The sequence below is a fragment of the Schistocerca americana genome, chromosome 6 (assembly GCF_021461395.2).
Source record: "Schistocerca americana isolate TAMUIC-IGC-003095 chromosome 6, iqSchAmer2.1, whole genome shotgun sequence".
Lineage (NCBI taxonomy): Eukaryota > Metazoa > Arthropoda > Insecta > Orthoptera > Acrididae > Schistocerca > Schistocerca americana.
Window position 1 is genome coordinate 272,261,261 of NC_060124.1, and position 23,053 is coordinate 272,284,313.

The following is a 23,053-nucleotide window of genomic DNA, read 5'->3' on the forward strand; positions in this document are numbered from 1 at the left end:
CACGCTAGGACAGTGAATGTTACTGTATTGAAATCAAGAGACAGTCAGAACATTTTCGGTTTAGATACCTTTGAATTGTTTGGACTTAGCATCCATGACAACGTATTGTCCATATCAACTTTTGATCCAAATGGCAATGTAGCTAGCTTGCTTAAAGAATTTCCTGAACTATTTTCAGAAGGAAAGCTAACAACTTTGTAGTGTGTGTTACATTGAAAGACAATGCACAGCCTAAGTTTTTCCGGCCCTGCCTCATTCCAATTGCTTTAAGAGACAAAGTAGCCAGAAAGAATTGCAAGATAATGGTGTAATTGCTCCCATTCATGCTAGTTAATGCGCAAGCCCACTAGTTTTGTTGCATTGCGATTGCTCCATCTAGGACATTGGGGAATTGTTCGCACTAAACAGATAGCACGCCGGTACTGTACTTGGCAGGGCATGGACACCCACACTGAACAGATGATGTCACAGTGTAGCGCATGGACAGAAAACCAATCCTCCCCATCACAGCCATTCTCAACTTGGCCTAAGACTCAATCGCCATAGCAACGAGTGCACATAGACTTTGCACAACCATTTTGGAACACTCGTTGGCTCGTAGTGGTAGACTCTTTTTAGCAAGTCCCCATTTGCGGTGCCTATGGCTTCTACCACATCACGTAGCACAATTCAAGCATTGTTCTCAATATTTTGCATCTAAGATTTGGCAGAGGTATTTGACTTGGGCAACAGACCACAGTTCACTTCACGTGACATTGAACAATTACACTACTGGCCATTAAAACTGCTACACCACGAAGATGACATGCTACAGATGCGAAATTTAACCGATAGGAAGAAGATGCTGTGATATGCAAATGGTTAGCTTTTCAGAGTATTAACACGAGGTTGGCGCCGGTGGCGACACCTACAACGTGCTGACACGAGGAAAGTTTCCAACCGATTTCTCACACAAACAGCAGTTGACTGTCGTTGCCTGGTGAAATGTTGTTCTGATGCCTCGTGTAAGGAGGAGAAATGCGTACCATCACGTTTCCAACTTTGATAAGGTCAGATTGTAGCCTATCGCAATTGTGTTTTATCGTATCGCGACACTGCTGCTCGCATTGGTCGAGATCCAATGACTGTTAGCAGAATATGGAATCAGTCGGTTCAGGAGGGTAATACGGAACGCCGTGCTGGATCAAAACAGCCTCGTATCACTAGAGTCGAGATGACAGGCATCTTATCCACATGGCTGTAATGGATCATGCAGCCATGTCTTGATCCCTGAGTCAACAGATGGGGGCGTTTGCAAGACAACAACCATCTGCATGAACAGTTCGATGACATTTGCAGCAGCACGGACTATCAGCTCGGAGACCACGGCTGCGGTTACCCTTGATGCTGCATTACAGACAGGAGCGCCTGTGATGGTGTACTCAATGACAACCTGGGTGCACGAATGGGAAAACATTTTTTCAGATGAATCCAGGTTCTGTTTAAAGCATCATGATGGTCGCATCCATGTTTGGCGACATCACGGTAAACGCACATTGGAAGCATGTATTCATCATAGCCATACTGGCGTATCACCCGGCGTGATGGTATGGGGTGCCATTGGTTACACGTCTCTGTCACCTCTTGTTCACATTGACGGCACTTTGAACAGTGGACGTTACATTTCAGATGTGTTACGACCCATGGCTCTATCCTTCATTCGATCCCTGCGAAACCCTACATTTCAGCAGGACAATGCATGGCTGCATGTTGCAGGTCCTGTACGGGCCTTTCTGGATACAGAAAATGTTCGACTGCTGCCCTGGCCAGCACATTCTCCAGATCTTTCACCAATTGAAAACATCTGGTCAATGGTGGCCGAGCAACTGGCTCGTCGCAATATGCCAGTCACTACTCTTGATGAACTGTGGTATCGTGTTGAAGCTGCATGGGCAGCTGTACCTGTACACGCCATCCAAGCTCTGTTTGACTCAATGCCCAGGCGTATCAAGGCAGAAGTGGTTGTCCTGGGTACTGATTTCTCGGGACCTATGCAGCCAAATTGCGTGAAAATGTAATCACGTGTCAGTTATAGTATATTTGTCCAATGAATACCCGTTTATCATCTTAATTTCTTCTTGGTGTATGAATTTTAATGGCCAGTAGTGTATGTCAACACAATGGCATTCATGAACTATTAAGAGGTCCTTTCCACTTGCAGTCCAACGGAGAAGCAGAGTGCTTTGTACAAACTTTTAAGCAACAGATGGCTACGCTTCAGCCACCCATACACGGGAACAGGTGCTGCAACTCTTTCTTGCCTCCTATCGCTCCCACCCACGAGATGGGCTGTCACCAGCAGAACTTCTGCTTGGCCGCCGTCATCAGACACTGCTACACTTGCTACACCCACTACAGCATCAGGCACCACCAATGGTTCACAAGTATTGCTTTGTGCTGCATGATTTTGTTCTTTTCAAGGATTATGGTAACCGTGGGTGCTACGTAAGAGGCACGATCCAGGAACACATTGGCTCTTATATGTACTTTACTGCAGATCCTGATGGTTTGTAGCGCTGCCACCACAACCAAATTTGTGCATGACATTTGCCCCCTAATTCTGCTGCTTTTCTTTCCTAGATTCATGGCTTCACAGGACTGCACGACCTTCACAGCCACCTGCTGGTGCCACCAGGGCACCTGAGGAGAAGCGGATGGAAAATGTGCCTTCGCCCCTGCCACCCCCGCTCGCTGACCCCATGGACCCTGCAGGCTTTCTAATAATAAATGAAATGATGAGAGGTGTGGGCCTAAACTATGTACCCTCTGACTCAACACTGAAATATTAAAAGTTTTGGCTGGTTTTGTTGTCTAGGGGCTGGGATACGTAATTGCCGCAATACAGGCCGAATACTGCTGAGTCTACAGTATACGATAAAAATACACACATGAATCGAATGCCCAAAGGTTTCTATCACTCGGCAATTGCTAAGTATGAAAGTAACGTATAAATTTATAAATAGAAGATTGCAATTTAAAAAAATCTGTAGGTACTATCTTAACGGCTTTAAATGATGAGTATGATAGTAGAAGTACTTTTGAGAATACGGTATATTTCTGCAAAACACTTATTGGTGTCAATGGTCCAGCAATTAAATAAAATATAAGCTGAATAACGGGGAAACAATAGATTTCTACTTCACGTAATTAGTCATAAACAACAACGTAGCTTGTGAGATATTCACTTCTGAACGCATACTACGACTTCACTGCAGAAGCCAGGGAATCACACAAGAGCACAGGTCGGCACTCCGAAATATTTCTATCCTCCGCGACCATGCACAAACTGCTCCACTGTCCAAGTCTTTCTGCTGACTCCGCGTCTGTCGCGTCCAGCATTTCCCATGTCCTGTGCCGTACTGCAACTGCCGCACTCTTTTGAAACGATCCTCCTCCCTCACTTCCATACAGTCTCACCATTAATGAGTGCTGTGATTAGCTAGAGCGCTCCCTCCATGTCTCAAGCCAACGTGCACTCACAAACATATTTAAACACATATGAAATACTGAATTTACATTTAAATAACTTTAAATTAAATAAATACTCCTATGGCTGGACCATAAACATGCTCTAACACACATTATTAAATACATAAACAAATTAAATAACGTATATCAAAGGAACAGCAACAAAATGTGGGCCAGTAGCCTAATGTCTCTGTGCTTTCTAACACACAGTAAATATTTAACCAATTTATTCATAAATAGTATATATTGGATATAAACAAAGACATAGATGAATAAATATATTTATAAGCATGCTGCTACCATTTTTTTGTGCAACTGTGGAGTACTTATGGCCTGCCGCTATCGATAGTAATCGGCCACTTTGACTCCCAATAACTCATGTACTATTCAAGTTACATGCCTGTAATTTATACCAATTTAGGTTTACACTAATAGCTTTCTAAAGACATGATTGACAAAATTGGATGAAGCGTTTAGATTTTGGAAATTCGTTGCTTGGTGTTACTTGTATAATTTACTGTCAGATACTAAACCTTAAACTAATAAAGATTTTGAAAATCTGATTACACCACCAGAATTGTTGTGCAAATAAGGGGTTGGGTTGGGTTGTTTGGGGGAAGAGACCAAACAGCGAGGTCATCGGTCTCATCGAATTAGGGAAGGACGGGGAAGGTAGTCGGCCGTGCCCTTTCAAAGGAACCATCCCGGCATTTGCCTGGAGCGATTTAGGGAAATCACGGAAAACCTAAATCTGGATGGCCGGACGCGGGATTGAACCGTCGTCCTCCCGAAGGCGAGTCCAGTGTGCTAACCACTGCGCCACCTCGCTCGGTGTGCAAATAAGGGTAATGTACATGTTTCTTTTTGAGGTATCATGATTCATCTGGCTACCATTAATTTCTATACGGACTGTTAAATGTCTGCCATTAAGGTTTCACAAAGTCCGCCATCTTTGGCACTCCCAGCATGTCTCCTTCATCTACACAGCGTCACCATGGAATTCCCAGGTGCGTGGTCCTGCCATTGTGCGGCATCACGAGGTTGCAAAGCTAACGTTAGGCACCACGTCACTGCTGCCGTGCCACAAATCGCCGAGAGGCCCCAGCTCAGCTATGCTAACTCTGAACTTAGAATATTTTCAGGGCACCATGACTTGCCCGTTACCTCGCAACCTGGACCCGCCGTTGCCGTTGCCGTCGCCATCATCGCCCCAGTATGCGCCCTCAGAGCTGGATGTGTGTCCTGACAGCAGTTTCCTGGAGGATGTTCCTGTTGCCTCACAAGCCAGATGGTGGGGTATTGTCAGGAGTATGCCGTCCTCCACAGTCCCAGCTCCTGGCCCATCCATGTCCAGTGTCTGCCTCCTCCCTGCTGTCATTCGCAACCTCACTACACAACTACTGTGTGGCATTTTGGGGGGGGGGGGGGGGGAGGAATATGCTGGCTTAAGCTGGCACCAGTACACCATGTGGCAAAGAGGTTGTGAAAAGATCGAAAGTGGCCAACGAGAGACTCGCAGGAAACTCGCTGCCAGCGCCCTCCCGGCTATCAGTATTTAGATCACTGCTGCAGACCAGACGGCCAATCTGTCTCGCCAAGCGAGTTCCAGCCCGTCATCAGTCGTAGCCCAGTGGGAGTCACATGAAACAGTTAGCTCCGAAGCTAGCTCAGAGACAGGCAGCATATAGCGACCAGAATAGTGCTCACAGTGGACTTTGTGCTTCGCCAGCAGTGAGGCTAACGTGGGACATTACAGAGAGCTTGTACCACGATTGTCTTGAGATTAGTAATTCTCTATTCTTATGAATAAAGAACCCATTTAATATGTGCGTGCAGTTTGTGTTATAGAAAGGGGATACTAGCCACCAAACAACATATTCTGCTTGTTTCCTGGGTACAAGCCTACAGAAATGAGATGGCATAAAAACTTGATCGTGCAAAACCAACGTTATCTTTAAACTATTTCCAGTACAATAAAAAAAAAATACTGCCAAAATAAGGCAGGCACACTCTTGGTGATTTTTGTGAACAATTTAGAAAGGAAATTTCTCTGAACCAATAGCGGTCTGTGTAAGAAAATCTTGTTGTTAAGAATACATGTAGATGACATTTTCATATTCTTCAATTGTAGTACAGAAGAAATTGCAGATTTGGATGTTGCCTTAAATTCCTTTCAAGCTAATAAAAGTTTTACAGAAGAACTGGAACATAATAGTTTGCTCATTGTTCTTCACCTACATATAACAGGGCTAGGTTCAAGCCTTGTACATAACATCTTTTGGAGGCTAAAGCCTCCAGCATAATTATTCCACCAGATTCATGCCATCTGCGATCACATAAAAAGAGCATTTTTTAATTCAAAATTTCACAGGCTGACTAAGTTTCAATTGGATGAGGAAGATAAAAACGGAGAAACTGGCACAATTACTCAGATAGACACAGCAAATGGCTGCAGAGAAAGTGGTATTGGAAAGATGGGTGAAAAAGTGCTTAGAAAAATAGAAAATAAAAATCCTTCTAAGGTGTTAATACGAAATACATATTTCCGCCATACTATGGCTTGTTATTTGAAAAAGTTGCAAGTGCTTTCAGAAAAAAAAGCATACAGGTAGGTTTCCGGGCAAATAGGAAGTTAGGGCAACTTTTGCGCCATAGTTTAGTTTAGAGACCTCCCTAAACAAATTTTGTAATGTAGGAGTGTATAATACTAAATGCGGATCATGCAGCTGCTGTTATATTGGGCAGATGGGTATTGTATTGTATTTTTTATTGGTCCTGTTGTCTACATAGCAGCTTATGCATAAGACATTGGACAAGTCAAGTTATAAATATACAGGCTGAAAGTCATTTCAAGGCATACATATTTAAGGTTACAATAATACACTTTACACGTAAGTATTTATATAACACATTTCATAAATTTAAATATTCTTCAATGGAGTAAAAGCAGTGATGCTGTAAATATGACTTTAGAGATTTTCCAAATGTATTGACCTCAGTGATAACTTTTATGTTTTCAGGAAGTTTGTTATAAAGCTTAACTCCCATGTGAAAAGTACCATTTTGGCACAGTGCTGTGCTGATTTGAGTCATATGTAAGTTTCTGTTTTGTCTGGTAAAGTGCTCATGTACATCACAGTTTTTTTGCAGTATCCTGTCCGTGCCTATTACATTTAATTTAAAGAACAAAAGGGTTTCCATAATGTACACACATGGTAATGGAGGAATACCAGATTTCTTAAACAGGGGTTTACAAGAGTCTCTAGGCTTGCACCCAAACAAGATTCTAATGGCCCTTTTTTGTAGTTTAAAAGTGCTATTAGCCGTTTTAGAGTTTCCCCAGAAGGTGACCCCATATCTAAGACGAGAATGAAAGTACGCATGATATGCATTCAATACTGTTTTCTCACTACAGCATGATTTTAATGAACAAAGAAGGTAACATGTTTTGCTCAGTTCTGCATTGAGATATTCAATATGCTTATTCCATCTGATGTTACTCTGCAGCCAAAGTCCTAAGAATTTGGTTTCAGTATTGTTACCAACTGGTTCGTCATTGATAGAGACTAATAGGATAAACATGTCCTTGTTAGGAACATTGTGGAATTTTAGAGCAATGGTTTTCTTACTGTTTATTACACGCTGATTACTCTGTGCCCAGCTGCGAAGTTGTTTCGTGACCGTGTTTACTGTCCGATGTAACTGTTCATCGTCATCTCCTTTTAGCAGAATCGTGGTGTCATCTGCAAATATGATTGTTTTGTGTGCATTAACATTTAAGCTTAGATCATTTATGTACAGAAGAAACAGAAGGGGTCCCAATACTGATCCTTGGGGTACACCATATTTAATTTGTTTATAGTCAGATAAGTGATTAGATACAGTTTTTAGTTCAATATTTGAGTGCTTGATGCACACTGCCTGCATACGATTAGTCAGGAAGGAACTGATCCACTTGCTGGACAGACCTCGAATAAAATATCTTTCTAGCTTTGATAGCAGAATTTTATGGTCCATCATGTCAAAACCTTTTGACAAGCCAATAAAGACTCCTATTGTTTCCTGTTCTTTGTCCATCAGGTTTAGGATGGAATTAATGCACTCATAGACAGCAGTTGTCGTTGACCTCTTATTTCTGAATCCATGTTGTTCATTACATAGGATGCTGTTTTTATTTATAAATTTCATAAGTTTCTCGTACATAACTTTTTCCAGTACTTTAGAGATGCAGGTGGAAATTGTGATGGGTCTGTAGCTATTTACATTGTCTTTATCCCCTTTTTTATATACAGGAATAACTTTTGATGTTTTCAACACATCGGGGAAAGTGCCTGCCTGAAGTGAGTAGTCGCATAAGTGTGCGAGTACTTCAATTAGGTTTGATGCGCTCTTCTTTAAGATTGTTGCAGGTATACCATCAATATCTGATGAGTTGGAATTTATTTTAGTCCTATTATTGCTTTAGCTACTTCATCTTGTGAAACAGAACTGATGTACATTGATCCTCTACATGCACTTATTTTATATTCATTTGCCTGGGTGCTCTTAAAGTTTGATTGTAACATATTTTCAGCAACACCTCTGAAAAAGTTGTTAAATGTGTTGGCTACTTCTAAGGGGTTTGTTACTTTTTTATTTTTATGTGATAAGGAGCATGGGACATATGTGAAATAAGAATGGACCAGAATATTTTATGGATTGTATGAGCATCAGAATACTGTCTTGGGAGAGGTGAGAATTAAGTCGGTATCTTATGAGACAGTCAGCTAAATTAATAATATGAAAATAGTGATACCAGACTCAAATTGTACCATATGACACAGCTCCAGATTTGTAGTTTGCAATACATATTTATAGCTGAATTAAGTGATACATTTGGGCCACTGCACGAACACATAACTTTTAACTTGAGAGTAATATTTTCAATTGGGGTTTTTAAAAATATTTAAACATAACAAAATAATATTGTAATGGAAACTACTACAGGGTAGAAGTGGCTGAGCAGTTCCCTGCTGGAGGTTAGTGATGGAGCGGGTGAATCAGGCAGTCAATCAGTTGATAGAACACATTATTGATGAATACAAAAGATGTGGTTCAGCACATCTGAAACAGGCAATATCTTCAGACCCCAGTGCACTGGTATGAGCATGTCAATGCACACGTTTCCTGTGGATGATAGCGGTGGCTCGGCTACCACAGCATGTTGGTGGATGGAGGCCAACGACTACGGGCTGGCGGTGTGGCAGCAAGGTGAGTTCCCCGTGCCCGGACACTCAGGCCGTGGTCTCTGGTTTGTCGCCCAGAGGAGGCAGTGTCACAGATGTGGTGACTACTGACACAAGCTGTGCGTCATTGGACAGCCCAGCTGGGAAGACTTGCTGATGGACTGGTCCTGGTGGTTGAGATCTCGTTTCCATGTGTTCCAGTTGTGGAAGTCTCCCCCTGTATCAATGGCCTGGTGTGGAGTAATCAGTAGGTCAGTCAATCTTGCAGCGGGAGTCTGGCGTGACATTCATAACGCGAAAGTGGTACATACAGAAACTGTGTTTTCTGGACCTGTTGAGCTGGCACAGCATTCGATTGCAGACTGTGACCTAGTTTCAGTTGCTTAGATGCAATCCCGGCTGTCGGTGTTTCAGCCATTACATTTCCTCTCTTCTTAGATTAATTCAGTCCTCCGGGTTCCCATTTTGTTGGTCTGACTCTAACAGACACACTTTCACATCTATCAGTGTGTATTTATTTGCTTGAATAAGACTTTGGTGTGTCATCCTTTCATTTTATTATCACTCTTGTGATGCTTGAGCTCCGAGGTTCACTGTTCCTCTTTACCTTTTTTTCTTTCACAACTTATTAATGTTCATGATGGTTGAGTCACTTCTTCCCTGGTACCACCATGACTATTGTGGGCCCGCATGTGGAAGGAAGGAAAGGGGTGGGATTTGGCTATCTCTCTGTCTGAGATGGCAATACACAATGGTTATTACACTCAAAATTACACAAATGGCTGATGTCCCTATGGTTATCAGTTGTGCCTTTTGTTCCAATGTTTTCTTATGTGGTTGAGTAGATGTTCCATCATCACATGGCCATTTTGTGCTGCTAGCATCTGGTCCAGGGTAGCCACAAAATTTGGGTCTAATGTGGTGTTTATGAAAGACAGGTTTCTCTGGGGCAGGACTTTGGAAGGGAGGACTGGTAGGTAAATTAAAGAGTAGCTGGTATTCAAGAGTTGCTGTTCTTGTAATAATGGCATGTAATCGGAAAGTGCGACCTGAAACTTTGCACTGCATACCATCCATTAGCAGTCCCTGACCTTGTAGCTCGATGCACTGGGTGCTGCCAAGATGTCCTTGGTCATAGCAGCTGGCAATGACTACTTTCAGTTTTGGTTGAGTGCAGCCAATGTGACCCTATTTTCTGGAAAAAATCAGTTTCACTTGTAATGACCTCCCTGGGGCACTTAGTTGCAAGCTTCTTGGAGTGAAACAGTCTATTCGCATTACTCAGGTACGACATCTATTCGCTTTGCGGGAAAAGATGCGGCTTTCCTGGCTCAGCACAGCAGTGGTTTCATGGTGGACAGTAGTACTTCCACAAATCCCTCATTATATTAAATTACTGAGGTGACCTAAAAAACACCTGTCATAAAGAATATTCAACCATTAAAGTTTCTAATTCCTACTCTAAAATCTCTAAGTTATCAAAGTTATCAGGGTTCCTTTTGATGGTCTCACCTCCTCTGAACCAAAATTATCTATAATGATGGGTACAACTCAGCTACCATCTAACTCTTGCACATATGACTCAGTACTAACTATTAACCAGTGGTTTCATTCAGAACAGCCTCCCTGTACCTCTCAGAACTGAATCCTGCAAGTTGAGTCTAAGACACCGCGTATGTAATTTAACTGGCTTACCAGACATCTCAGCTATTTCAGGCATAAGATCAAGACAGAACAACAGCCCCATCCCGCTCTAATGTGTGCTTACACTGCTACAGATGGATTTTATTCAGGAAGTCCAGATCTAGAATGACGTCATAGCTAATGCCCACAGACAGCAGAGCTTCAGCAAATATTCAGAAGTCTCTCTCTCCCACTAGGAAAATCAACACTGATTTTGTAACAGGTTGTTATATTGTTGAACTTACTGGGATTGCTGCACAGTGGTCACACTGTTTAATGCAGGGGCATGAGTGTTACACCGATTCCACCATCTATGTGCTTGTGGACTTTTTAAACACGGCACTCCACTTTTTGCACTTATTGCATTGTGGTTTCACAGAAATGTTGAACATGGCCTGGAGCACCACACCTATAACACACCATCTCCACATTAACTATTATGCTTCTTCCTTGGTCTAGTTACAGAATCAATTTCTGTCAAAGCTACCACAATTGCCACTGCTTCATCCAGGCTTCTCAAAAATTCCATTCATACTTTCCGTGACATTTCAGATGGTAGGTTCCACAAAAACTGATTGTAAACCTCTCACCTATATAAAGAGTATTACCCTGCCAGCTAGCTCTTCTGACAACGATGACAGTACATCTGTTTACAGGTTAGTGCTTGTAGTTATGTGATGAAACAATTACATTAAATTTACGAATTTGAATTCTGGTACTTATCTGGTTGGTGTGCCAATCTGCTTCTGCTTTCTCCAGCTGTTTTCAAAGTTGGGCGGTATGTCATTTAATCATTAAACTTGACACACGATGTTTTTCATTTAGTTATTTCTAAAAGCCATTTCATTATTACTGCTGTATATAAATCATAACTTATAAAAACACTGTTGTGCAACAGTGCCAAGCATCAAAGCATAACAAGCTACTAGCTTCCACCACTGACGTCTCTCTCTCTCTCTCTCTCTCTCTCTCTCTCTCTCTCTCTCTCTCTCTCTGACCGACTGATAAAGCACTTTCCCTTGTTCCTACACAAAAGCAGATGCTTTCTGGTATGCAGGTAACACCGCATTTGCTAGTCAGTTCAACAATTTTGCTTTCATAACTTTGATTATTGGAATTATACAATTGTTTGATTAATTGTATTTAGTTTATTATTATAATGCAGATAACTGAAAAATAAGAAGTATTGGCATTTTTATGTCTTTATTATTCTGGTCATTAACTAATTTTTGAACTGATGTGTAATAGATGTCATTTACAAATGTTAACACACTTGTGCAAAAATGCCTTTGGTTTGTGTGCACTAATAAATATTTCAATAAAGTTATAAACCATTCTACTTGTCCTCTGAACATAAATACGAAAATTGTAGAGAAATTATTTTACAGAGATGTGGCATTTTACTATTTTGTGATAAAATTGGTTTAATTATGGTGGGGATGATATCTCCTTGCACTGACAAAGTTCTTAGTGGTTTGTTTGTACACCCGATTTAGTCTAAATTTGGAAATGTAGTTGTAATGTGAGGAAAATGGTGTGGTATTTCTCTCTTCATTAATTGTAAAAGAAGGTATTCTTAAGGCTTGATACATTATACCATCAAGTGCCTGTTGCTCTGACTCTTGCAAAAAGGCTTTATTGGTACAATCATCATTTGTTAATTCATACGTATTGACACTGATTTGCATGATGCAGTCTACAAACCTTCTGTTGATTCTCTCCACTTCTGCATTGCACCATTAAGTTCTTTGCAATAATACTGCGAGGTGTTCTCTTTCTTGTAACGATCCACCAACCCTTCCAGAAAGGCTGCGAAGAATTGAGCATCCCATAAATACTCATTGCACATCCTATACGTCCTTGTATCCCCTGCCAATTTTACACGAGCAACACTTGACAATTGCTCATCACTCCAGTTCCTTTATTTTGCAACTGTACGCCAAGTATCCATGAATACTAAAATATCTTCCCCAGATTTATCAGAGGATGGAGCCACCAATCAGGCCACACTAGCATCAAGAACAAATGAAGACATGCCAGAAGATGACCCTCTGTTCCTCACACCCTCCACATGGTTCACTTGTCTACATGAAACTTCATTGTCGGTTTTAACCTTAACTACCTCATTTAGCAGATGCTGAACTGTGTCCTGGGTCATCGCTTTCCCTGGGACATCCATTTCACTCAGAAACACTACCACAAGGGTATAGTCCACTGAAAATAGAAAGGAAAGGACAAACACAATACAACAGGCCCAAAATAAAACACCTGTTGCTGGGAAGGCTCTTTTGGACGGCCATTTCCGGCTCCAGCAGGTATTCTGACACCAATATTGTAACGGAGTTTACTGCAACGTAGGAGAGGGAGAGTGGTTTTCTGCTAGAGATCAGTGATGGAGCACATGAAGGAGACAGTCAATCAGTTGATAGAACATCTTACTAATGTACACAGACAGACATGGTTCAACATGTTTGAAACAGACAGACTGCAGATGACGGGAGTTGATCCTCAGACCCCAGCACACCGGTACAGGTGTGCTGGCACATGCATTTTCCATGGATGGTAGTGGTGGCCTGGCTACCGCAGCATGCTGGCAGATGGCGGCTGACAGTTGTGGGGTGGCAGTGTGGTGATATTCCTGTGCCAAGGTTGGACTTTCAGGCAATAGTCATTTGTTGGCAGCTCGAAAGAGTCAGTGTCGTGATGTGTTGACAGCTGACACAAGCCGTGCATCATCGGATGGCCAAGCTGTGACAACCTGCTGACAGCCAGATCCTGGTGGTTTAAATCCTGTTTCCACAGGGTGACAGTTGCAGAAGGCTCCCTGCATCAACACCCTGTCAAAACATCTGGAGTAGGGTCAATGGTTTGGCATTGCACGATTAGTAGGTTGGTCGATCATGCGACACAAATCTACATGATGTCACTCACACAGAAGCACTGGCTGTGGAAGCCATGTCTGCTGAGCTGGCAGGGCATTGCCTGGTGGACGGTGGCCTGGTTCTGGATTCTGGGCTGCAGTTCCGGCTGCCAGTGTTCGTCGTTACAAAATCATCTTGTAGTTTCATTTGGAGTAAACAGACAACAACAGGAAGAAATAGTTCATATCTGCATTATAGTTCACATTAATTAGTATTGGTTTTTAATTTATATTTTCTGTTAAGTACAGACTTAAAAGTTAATTAACATTCAAAATAAACAACACTTTCAACTAAAGCTTAAAAATGATAATTTATTATTCATCACCTTGCATTCATCTTGTTGACTGACATTAAGTAGGAAATTGCAATAAAAAAAGTTACATAAAGGAAAAAAGTTCGAAAATATGAATGTAAAAAAATAATGCATACACCTCACATTTTGGAAATGTTTGGAAATATAATTGAAATTAAACTAAAAAGTAAAATTGCTGTTTTGTTGCATTTAAATTATAGATAAAAAATATAAATTTTCATTCAGTTTTATATAATAATCTGTAAAACATTTGAGAAGTTGGTTGTTCTGGAATGTTATAATGCCAAAAGAGAATCTATTTAAGAATGCATGTCAACTAACTGCAAGACAGTTTTCCTGAAGCTTTCACATGAAAAAAATTTATGCCATTTCTTATTCAGATATGACAACTAAAAGTCTCTTTTAGCTCTTTCATTACGTAACTTCACGACGGGCAAGAAGAGCTTTTTCCTATGGTTTTCTTAAAATCAAGATTCTTATGAAGTGCATTTTCTGGAAAAAGTCACCTGATGAAGAATAAAAAAGGGGATTATTACCAATTAGCCTTTAATTTAAAACCTCCAAAAATTCAGAAATCACTATTACACATCAGCGACATGACTGAGGCTGCAAATGAACACTGAGCCACCGACACTGCATATAATTATTAGAACTAAACACCTCATTATGTGCTTACATAGCTGTAAACAACACTAAAAAAGCTCAGTGAATGTAGCCTGCTTGGAAAGTTGATGTGATACACAGTCTGATTGCATTACTGTGACTACTATACCTATGTTCAATGTCAATGTGCAATAACCACTCACAAGTGACAGATAGTAGCACTAGCAGTGGAGGGTATAAAAAGCATGTCAGGGGGACACCGCAAACAGTGCAGTCATTGTTGTAATGCAGAAATGGAGTGATTTATCTGAGGTCCAAAAGGGCATGATCATTGCCTTTTGGGCCAAGGGTGGAAGCATTTCCAAAAAGGCTGACAAGGAGAGTCCCCACTGGTGGGACTGACTTTTTGTAACCAACTATATGGTGGTGTGGATTAGGATTCCAGGTATCACATCCTGAAGCCATTCACTGTGGTGGGCCCCCGTTCACGAGTAAACGCCAAGAAAAATATTTAGCCTCTTCATCTAGAACATTAATTTAACATCACTCATTTGACTACCATCGTAATGTAAAGGCAGCTTACAAGAATGGTAAAATGAAGGTGGTCCATTCGAATTCTCTCACATTCCTTTCAATTTTCTATTTTTAATTTTTATCGAAATGACTTCCATCATTTTTTTTTTCTTCAGTTATTTGTTTTAAATGTAATGTTTTTAAATTTTATAATCCTCTGCCACTTCATTTTAACCATCATATTAATTTTTTGTTTGTTCTCATACTATCTTCCTGTCATTCTTTTTTCTTTGGGAATCTTTTTCCATCTGGTTTTAGTTCTTTTTAATTCACATACTGTAATGTTTAATCATTTAAAAATATGGGTCAAGTGACTAAAAAAAATTGTTATCAACAGTCATACTGGTTGTGCAAGAGACACAAAAATTTACTTTTTGTTGTGAGATGTACAGTTTTTTCGGTGGTAATCATCATATAAACATTGAAAGCACAAAGTGTTCTTGCATGATGGGCAAACTATTAGAGCTACCTTTCTACATTCACACAGTTTCTTCATCAAATTTTTCCATTCTTTTGTCACGACATTAGCTTTTTGCTGAGATGCCAACGGGCACAGCATCAGGAGATTGTGGGGTAGGAAGGTGGGAAAAATGGAGCGAAAAAGAAGAGCGCCAAGAAAGACAGGTGGGTGTGTTGGTGGAAGGTGGCAAACAAAGAGCATGGGAGACAAGAATGGGGAGGAGTTAGCAGGACAGATGGGTGGAAAGTGTTGGGTGGAGGCTGTGGGGATAGCATGTTACCGTAGCTGCATTCTGGTCCAAGCTGCCAGAGTTGGTGGTCATGTATGCATGAGGTGTGCTTGCTAGTGTGAACGATTGGTATGTGTTTCTCTTTTTCTGACAAAGGCTGAGGCCAAAAGCTTATGTTAAGGGTGTTTTAACTGTGCCTGTCTGCAACTTATGTGCTATCTTTATGGGAAGTAGCAATTTTATTTTTCTACCTTTCAATTATACTGTTGATGAAAGTGGAGTATGTTGTAGCATCATCTTTAAACATGCATTCTGGTGGTACCATTCATCAGATTATCCCTTGTATCATTTAATATTAATTTATGACTGATTATGTGCATATATACTGAAATGACAAGTTTACCATATTTTAAACTACACTAACTTAAAATGTAATGATCCCATGAGGTACAGACAGGTGCAGGGAAAGTCATACCAACTACTTTATTAATGCATAATTGTCAATGTTGTGTCACCAGTATGTTTATGTTTTTTTTTTTTTTTCTTTTTATCATGTTATTATGGCATGCATGCCCAAACTGTATGACTAACTGATTTGAAACTTCAGTATGTAATAGTCTGATTTTTTAGTTATTTTACACCAACATCTGCACGTGCAGCACTCACACCTGATCCTGTAACTTAACACAGAAACCTTCTACCATTTCAGCTTGGATTGTTTCAACATTGTTTGCCTAGAAAGGAATTATCACATTATACTGTATCATTGGACTGCATCACTGGACAGTATCATTTTGTTTCGGCTCCTCTCTCTGTGAGTTGTGGTCTCTCATCAACACTCCATCATTACAATCGGTGAACAGAGCAACGAGCAACAATTGCGTTACTTTGTGATTGATAGATTGCAGTGGTGGGACCACTGTTGCTGGTGCCTAGCCAGCTGCACTTCCACAATGTGCGGCATGTAACTACAAAACAGGCAACACAGCAAGCACGTAGAACTTGAGAAAGAACTACGATTGGCTGGTGGCTGGCCCCTACCATTTGACTTCCTGAAACATCAATCACAAAGTAATTTTAATCAGCGTATAGTAAGTGTATCCTGTTGGCCCATCAGTTAATGGCACAACTCTAGTGAATATGTGACAACTTTAAAATATTTTCTTGGTGTCCATTGTGGGAAGGACATGCATATAGACTTCTCTTAAGTTTTTAATTTATTGCATCAGTAACGTCAACATTTCCATACAACTTCATCAAAATTTATTTTGATTTTCAATCTGTATATAATTGACTCCAAGACTGTGTAGCCCCATCATAAGGAACCTGATGCGCCAAAAAAATCAAATGCCATCAGTACTATGAGCATTTAGAACATGAGGATGCCGTAAGGCAGGCAGCGAAAGTGCCACATGACAATATCTCTCATCAGCAGTGTGGAACGTGTGGCACAAGTACTTTGGTTGATTTTCTTATGGAATCCTCCTGTTCTGGATGTTAGATTTTTGTAGCGTGTTTGTTTCTAATGATGTCTTCAAAACAACTGTATAGGGTTCAAACATCAAAATTAACTGACACAGGTGCATGGAAATACTGATATTATTACTGCAATAAGTTTTAAGTATGTTTCACTTAGTCTGTTCCACACTGAGAAAATTTGTGTGCAGCTATGTCTCTTGGACTTCTATTTAACTGACTGTGTCACAAGTTGAATTTAAAATTTATTCATGGTGTAGTCACCTTCAATTTCTGAATATTTTTGTGGGCTAGAATGCTAGAATTTGGATTTTTAGAGAGCCCGTGTTAAATCTCCAAACTCTGAAACTCAAGGCTTTTAGAAATATAAACATGTTATTTCAAGTTCCTTCCTCCCTGTGAGCATAGATAATACATCACACAACTTTCCTTTTTTTCTGAACCCAAAAATTACTAAAATGAGATTTCTTTTGTTCTTAGGCCATTAATTGTGAACTTTATACTATTTGGACAATTGACAACTGAGGTAAATGGCTTGAATTTCAAGTCAGGGTGTTCTAACTAAACACTGTGTGTTTCGTTTAAGTGCACTCTATATTTTTGCTGGATGTTGTTACTGCACCACAAATGAACAATAGTGACACCATAAATGAGCATCAGTGACTTTCAGAATAAGCTCTTTATTTGGTAACATGCTAAAAAGCCTTGAGGACAGGGAACGGTAGAAGAAATGGTGTAGTTTTTCCAGTTCTTAAAGCCCCCCTCCACCCCATTGATCCATGGACCTTGCCATTGGTGGAGAGGCTTGCATGCTTCAGCAATATAGATATCTGTACCACAGGTGCAACCACAATGAAGGGATATCTGTTGAGAGGCCAGACAAACGTGTGGTTCCTGAAGAGGGGCAGCAGCCTTTTCAGTAGTTGCAGGGGCAACAGTCTGCATGATTGACTGATCTGGCCTTGTAACATTAACCAAAACCGCCTTGTTGTGCTGGTACTGTGAACTGCTGAAAGCAAGAGGAAACTACAGCTGTAATTTTTCCTGAGGGTATGTAGCAATACTGTATGATTAAATGATGATGGCGACTTCTTAGGGAAAAATATTCCAGAGGTAAAATAGTCCCCCATTCAGATCTCCGGGTGGGTACTACTCAGGAGGACATCATTATCAGGAGAAAGAAAACCGGCGTTCCGCGGATCGGAGTGTAAAATGTCAGATCCCGTAATCGGGTAGGTAGGTTAGAAAATTTTAAAAGGGAAATGGATAGGTGAAAGTTAGGTATAATGGGAATTAGTGAAGTTCGGTGGCAGGAGGAACAAGATTTCTGGTCAGGTGAACACAGGTTTACAAACAGAAAATCAAATATGGGTAATGCAGGAGTAGGTTTAATAATGAATAAAAAAAATAGGAACTTGGTAAGCTACTACGAACAGCATACTGAATGCATTATTGTAGCCATGATACACAAGAAGTCCATTCCTACCACAGTAATACAAGTTTATATGCCTACTAGCTCCGCAGATGACAAAGAGATTGAAGAAATGTACAATGAGGTAAAAGAAATTATTCACATACTGAATGGAGACAAAAATTTAAAAGTCTTGGGGGACTCGAATTCGATAGTAGGAAAAGGAAGAGAAGGAAAAGTAGTGGGGGAATATGGAATGGGCATAAGGAATGAAAGAGGATGCCGCCTGGCAGAATTTTGCTTGTGAGCTGTAGATTAAAATTGAAGAAACTGCAGAAAGGTGGGAATTTAAGGAGATGGAACCTGGATAAACTGAAAGAACCAGAAGTTGTAGAAAGTTACAGAGAGAGCACTAGGGAACAATTGACAAATATGGGGGCACAAAATACAGTGGAAGAAGAATGGATAGCTCTCAGAGACAAAATAGTGAAGGCAATAGAGGATCAAGTAGGTAAAAAGATGAGGGCTAGTAGAAGTCCTTGGGTAACAGAAGAGACATTGAATTTAATTGATGAAATGAGAAAATACAAAATTGCAGTAAGTGAAGAAGGCAAAAAAGAATACAAACAATTCAAAAATGAGATCAACAGGAAGTGCAAAATAGCTAAGTGGCGATGGCTAGAGGACAAATGTAAGGATGTAGAGGCATATACCACTAGGGGTAAGGCAGATACTGCCTAAAGGAAAATTAAAGATACCTTTGCAGAAAAGAGAACAACCTGTATGAATATCAAGAGCTCAGATGGAAAACCAGTTCTAAGCAAAGAAGGGAAAGCAGAAAGGTGGAAGGAATAGATAGAGGGTTTATACAAGGGCAGTGTACTTGAGGCAAATATTATGGAAATGGAAGAGGACATAGATGAAGATGAAATGGGAATTACGATATTGTGTGAAGAGTCTGACAGAGCACTGAAAGACCTAAGTCGAAACAAGGCCCCAGGAATAGACAAAATTCCATTACAGCTACTGATAGCATTGGGAGAGCCAGCCATGACAAAACTCTACCATCTGGTGAGCAAGATATATGACAGGCAAAATCTCTTCACATTTCAAAAAGAATATAATAATTCCAATCCCAAAAAAAGCAGGCGTTGACAGGTGAGAAAATTACCGAAGTATTGGTTTAGTAAGTCATGGCTAATAAATACTAACACAAATTCTTTACAGATGAATGGAAAAACTGCTAGAAGCCGACTTCGAGAAAGATCAGTTTGGATTCCATAGAAATGTTGGAATACGTGAGGCAATACTGACCCAGCGACTTATCCTAGAACATAGTTTAAGGAAAGGCAAACCTATGTTTCTAGTATTTGTACACTTGAAGAAAGCTTTCGACAATCTCTTTCAAATTCTGAAGGTGGCAGGGGTGAAATACAGAGAGCGAAAGGCTATTTACAATTTGTACAGAAACCAGAAGGCAGTTATACGAGTTGAGGGGCATAAATGAGAAGCAGTGGTTGGGAAGGGAGTGAGACAGGGTTGTAGCCTACCCCCGATGTTATTCAATAAGTATATTGAGGAAGCAGTAAATGAAACAAAAGAAAAATTCGGAGTGGGTATTAAAATCTGTGGAGAAGAAATAAAAACTTTGAAGTTTGCCGATGACATTGTAAATCTGTCAGAGACAGCAAAGGACTTGGAAGAGCAGTTGAACGGAATGGACAGTGTCTTGAAAGGAGGATATAAGATGAACATCAACAAAAGCAAAATGAGGATAATGGAATGTAGTCGAATTAAGTCGGGTGATGCTGAGGGAATTAGATTAGGAAATGAGACACTTAAAGTAGTAAAGGAGTTTTGCTATTTGGGGAGCAAAATAACTGATGATGGTCGAAGTAGAGAAGATATAAAGTGTAGACTGGCAATGGCAAGGAAAGCGTTTCTGAAGAAGAGAAATTTGTTAACATCGAGTATAGATTTAAATGTCAGGAAGTCGTTTCTGAAAGTATTTGTATGGAGTGTAGCCATGTATGGAAGTGAAACATGGACGATAAATAGATTGGACAGAAAGAGAATAGAAGGTTTCGAAATGTGGTGCTACAGAAGAATGTTGAAGATTAGATGGGTAGATCACATAAATAATGAGGTGGTATTGAAAAGAATTGGGGAGAAGAGGAGTTTGTGGCAGAACTTGACAAGAAGAAGGAGCCGGTTGGTAGAACATGTTCTGAGGCATCAGGGGATCACAAATTTAGCATTTGAGGGCAGCGTGGCGAGTAAAAATCGTAGAGGGCGACCAAGAGATGAATACACTAAACAGATTCAGAGGGATGTAGGTTGCAGTAAGTACTGGGAGATGTAGAAGCTTGCACAGGATAGAGTAGCATGGAGAGCTGCATCAAACCACTCTCTGGACTGAAGACCACAACAACAACAAAGCTCGAACAGTTGTGCTCTTTGACCCAACACTTCTTAACCAGCCATCTGCCTCTTTCCTCTCACAATCAGAAGTGAGAAAAAGACGCAGATTTACGGCTGCAAGTTCTCAAGCTGCTTTGACCCACAATAAGTACGCTTACCTGTCAATATAAATGTTTAATTCTCCACAAAGTTTGGAAATATTTCTGTGCAAGTATTTATAGCATCACTGCTTTCACTTCACTGAAGAACATTTAAATTTATGAAGTATGTTACGTTACATAAATACTGATGTATAAAGTGCACTATTGTAACCTTAGATAAGCATGCTTAGAAATGACTTTCAGCTGTATACTTATAACCTGACTTGTCTAATGTCTTATGCATAGGTTGCTTTGTAGACAATAGGACCAATGAAAATAATACAAAACAATACAATCTGTCTTATTGGTATTGGTTAAAAACAATCTTGGTTGCAATTTTAGTTTTTTTATATTTTCCAACGATGCATTTCGCCTTATTTGGGCATCTTCAGGTTACCTTTTCTAGGTGGACGCGAGAGGCACCAAGATCTGCATAACACATTCCCGTTCACAGGAGCGAGTAACAGAGTAAGATGGGGGCTCAGGTAGTAAGCACAATGCACCAAAGTGTTGTGTGCCAGCTGGTACATTAATCATCAAAACTTTGAGGTAGTTGCAAGGCCACACCCACAATGCTCCAAGCGTTCTGAATTGGGGAATGATCCGGCAACCTTGCTCACCAACGTAGGGTTTGGCAAGCAGGAAGACAAACAGCAGAAATTCTCGTTGTGTGCAGGTGGATATTATCTTGCTGAAATATGAGCCACGGATGACATGCCACAAAGGACAACAAAATGGGGTGGAGAGTATCGTCAATCTATCATTGTGCTGTAAGGGTGCTGTGGATCATAATCAAAGGGGTCCTGATATATGGCACCACAGACTATCACTCACAGCTGGGCCTATGGAGAGCAACAGGCAGTTTATTATCTCACAGCTGTCTGGGGCATCTTCAAACATGTATACGGCCTGGGTTCTCACTGACTGGAATAGAATTGTCGTCAGTGATGAGTCCCACTTCAAACTGAGCCCTAATGACCACAGAAGACATGCCTGGAGATGTCCCAGACAGTGGTGGTACACCAACCTGACTGTCACTCACCATAAGGCCTGACAAACAGGAGTGATGGTGTTGGGTGCCACTTCTTTTCATAGCAGGACCACTTTGGTTGTCATTTGTTGCACCCTTACAGCACAGTGGTAGTATGTCACACTGACCTTCTACATACCATTCTGTTGTCATTCAAGGGCATCTTGGGTTTACATTTCCGCAAGACAACACCTGCTAGCACACAGTGAGAGTTTCTACTGCTTTTCTCCATGCTTTCCAAACCTCCCCTTGGCCAGCAAGATCTCCAGATCTCTCCCCAACTGAGAATGTTTTGAGCATTATGGGCAGGGTCCTGCAACCAGCTTGGGATTTTGACAATCTAACTTGCCAACTGGGCAGAATTTGGCATGATGTCCCTTGTGAGGTCATCCAACAATGCCATCAATATATACCATCAATATATGCTTGGATAAAAGCCAGAGGTGGACCAATGCATTACTGACTTACCCAATTTGTGAAGCTTTTTTCCTTGAGTAAATCATTCACAATTTTTCTGAAATTGCCATCATTAGTTGGTCTGCACGTGTAGATCACATCTACCAATTTCCATCCCATTCAGATAATTCCTTTGTGGTATATTGGAAGTGTCAAATTCACTCAAGTTACAATTAAAAATAAAATCTCTCAACAGTGACTTAAATGGCTAACATGAATTTACACTTCTATAATCAATAGACATAAGTTTAAGGCTAGTGTTTTATGATGACCATACCTGTGCATAGTGCTTGAATATGAATTCTGCAGAATCAATGGGTAATGTCCAGCAAGATATCAAACTCCAGTACCCTTTCAACATCCTTTTACGTTCGTCCAATGTAGTTTCACTTACTGATTCTTCTGATGGATCTGTGAAACGTGTGCCTGTGCAACAACAAAATTTAACTGAAAATAAGTTTATGGATGTGTATTTTCTTTTAGCAAGCACATTGTACAAATGTTTTAACATTATATCAAATAGCATTATCAAACAATCACCTGAAACCAACTGCTACATAAAGGTCTCCTTCAGACTTCTTCATGCAGTACCATCTTATATTAGA

The 23,053-nt window shown here is 40.5% G+C and overlaps 1 protein-coding gene across 1 annotated transcript in view; it reads right to left on the reverse strand.

Moving 5' to 3' along the window:
• LOC124620089 (cohesin subunit SA-3-like) overlaps positions 1-23,053 on the reverse strand; it is a 237,036-nt gene that overhangs the window by 66,260 nt on the left and 147,723 nt on the right. The window contains exon 8 of the mRNA XM_047146758.1: positions 22,726-22,874. Coding sequence (XP_047002714.1) covers positions 22,726-22,874 — 149 coding nt within the window. The remainder of the gene's footprint in view (positions 1-22,725; positions 22,875-23,053) is intronic.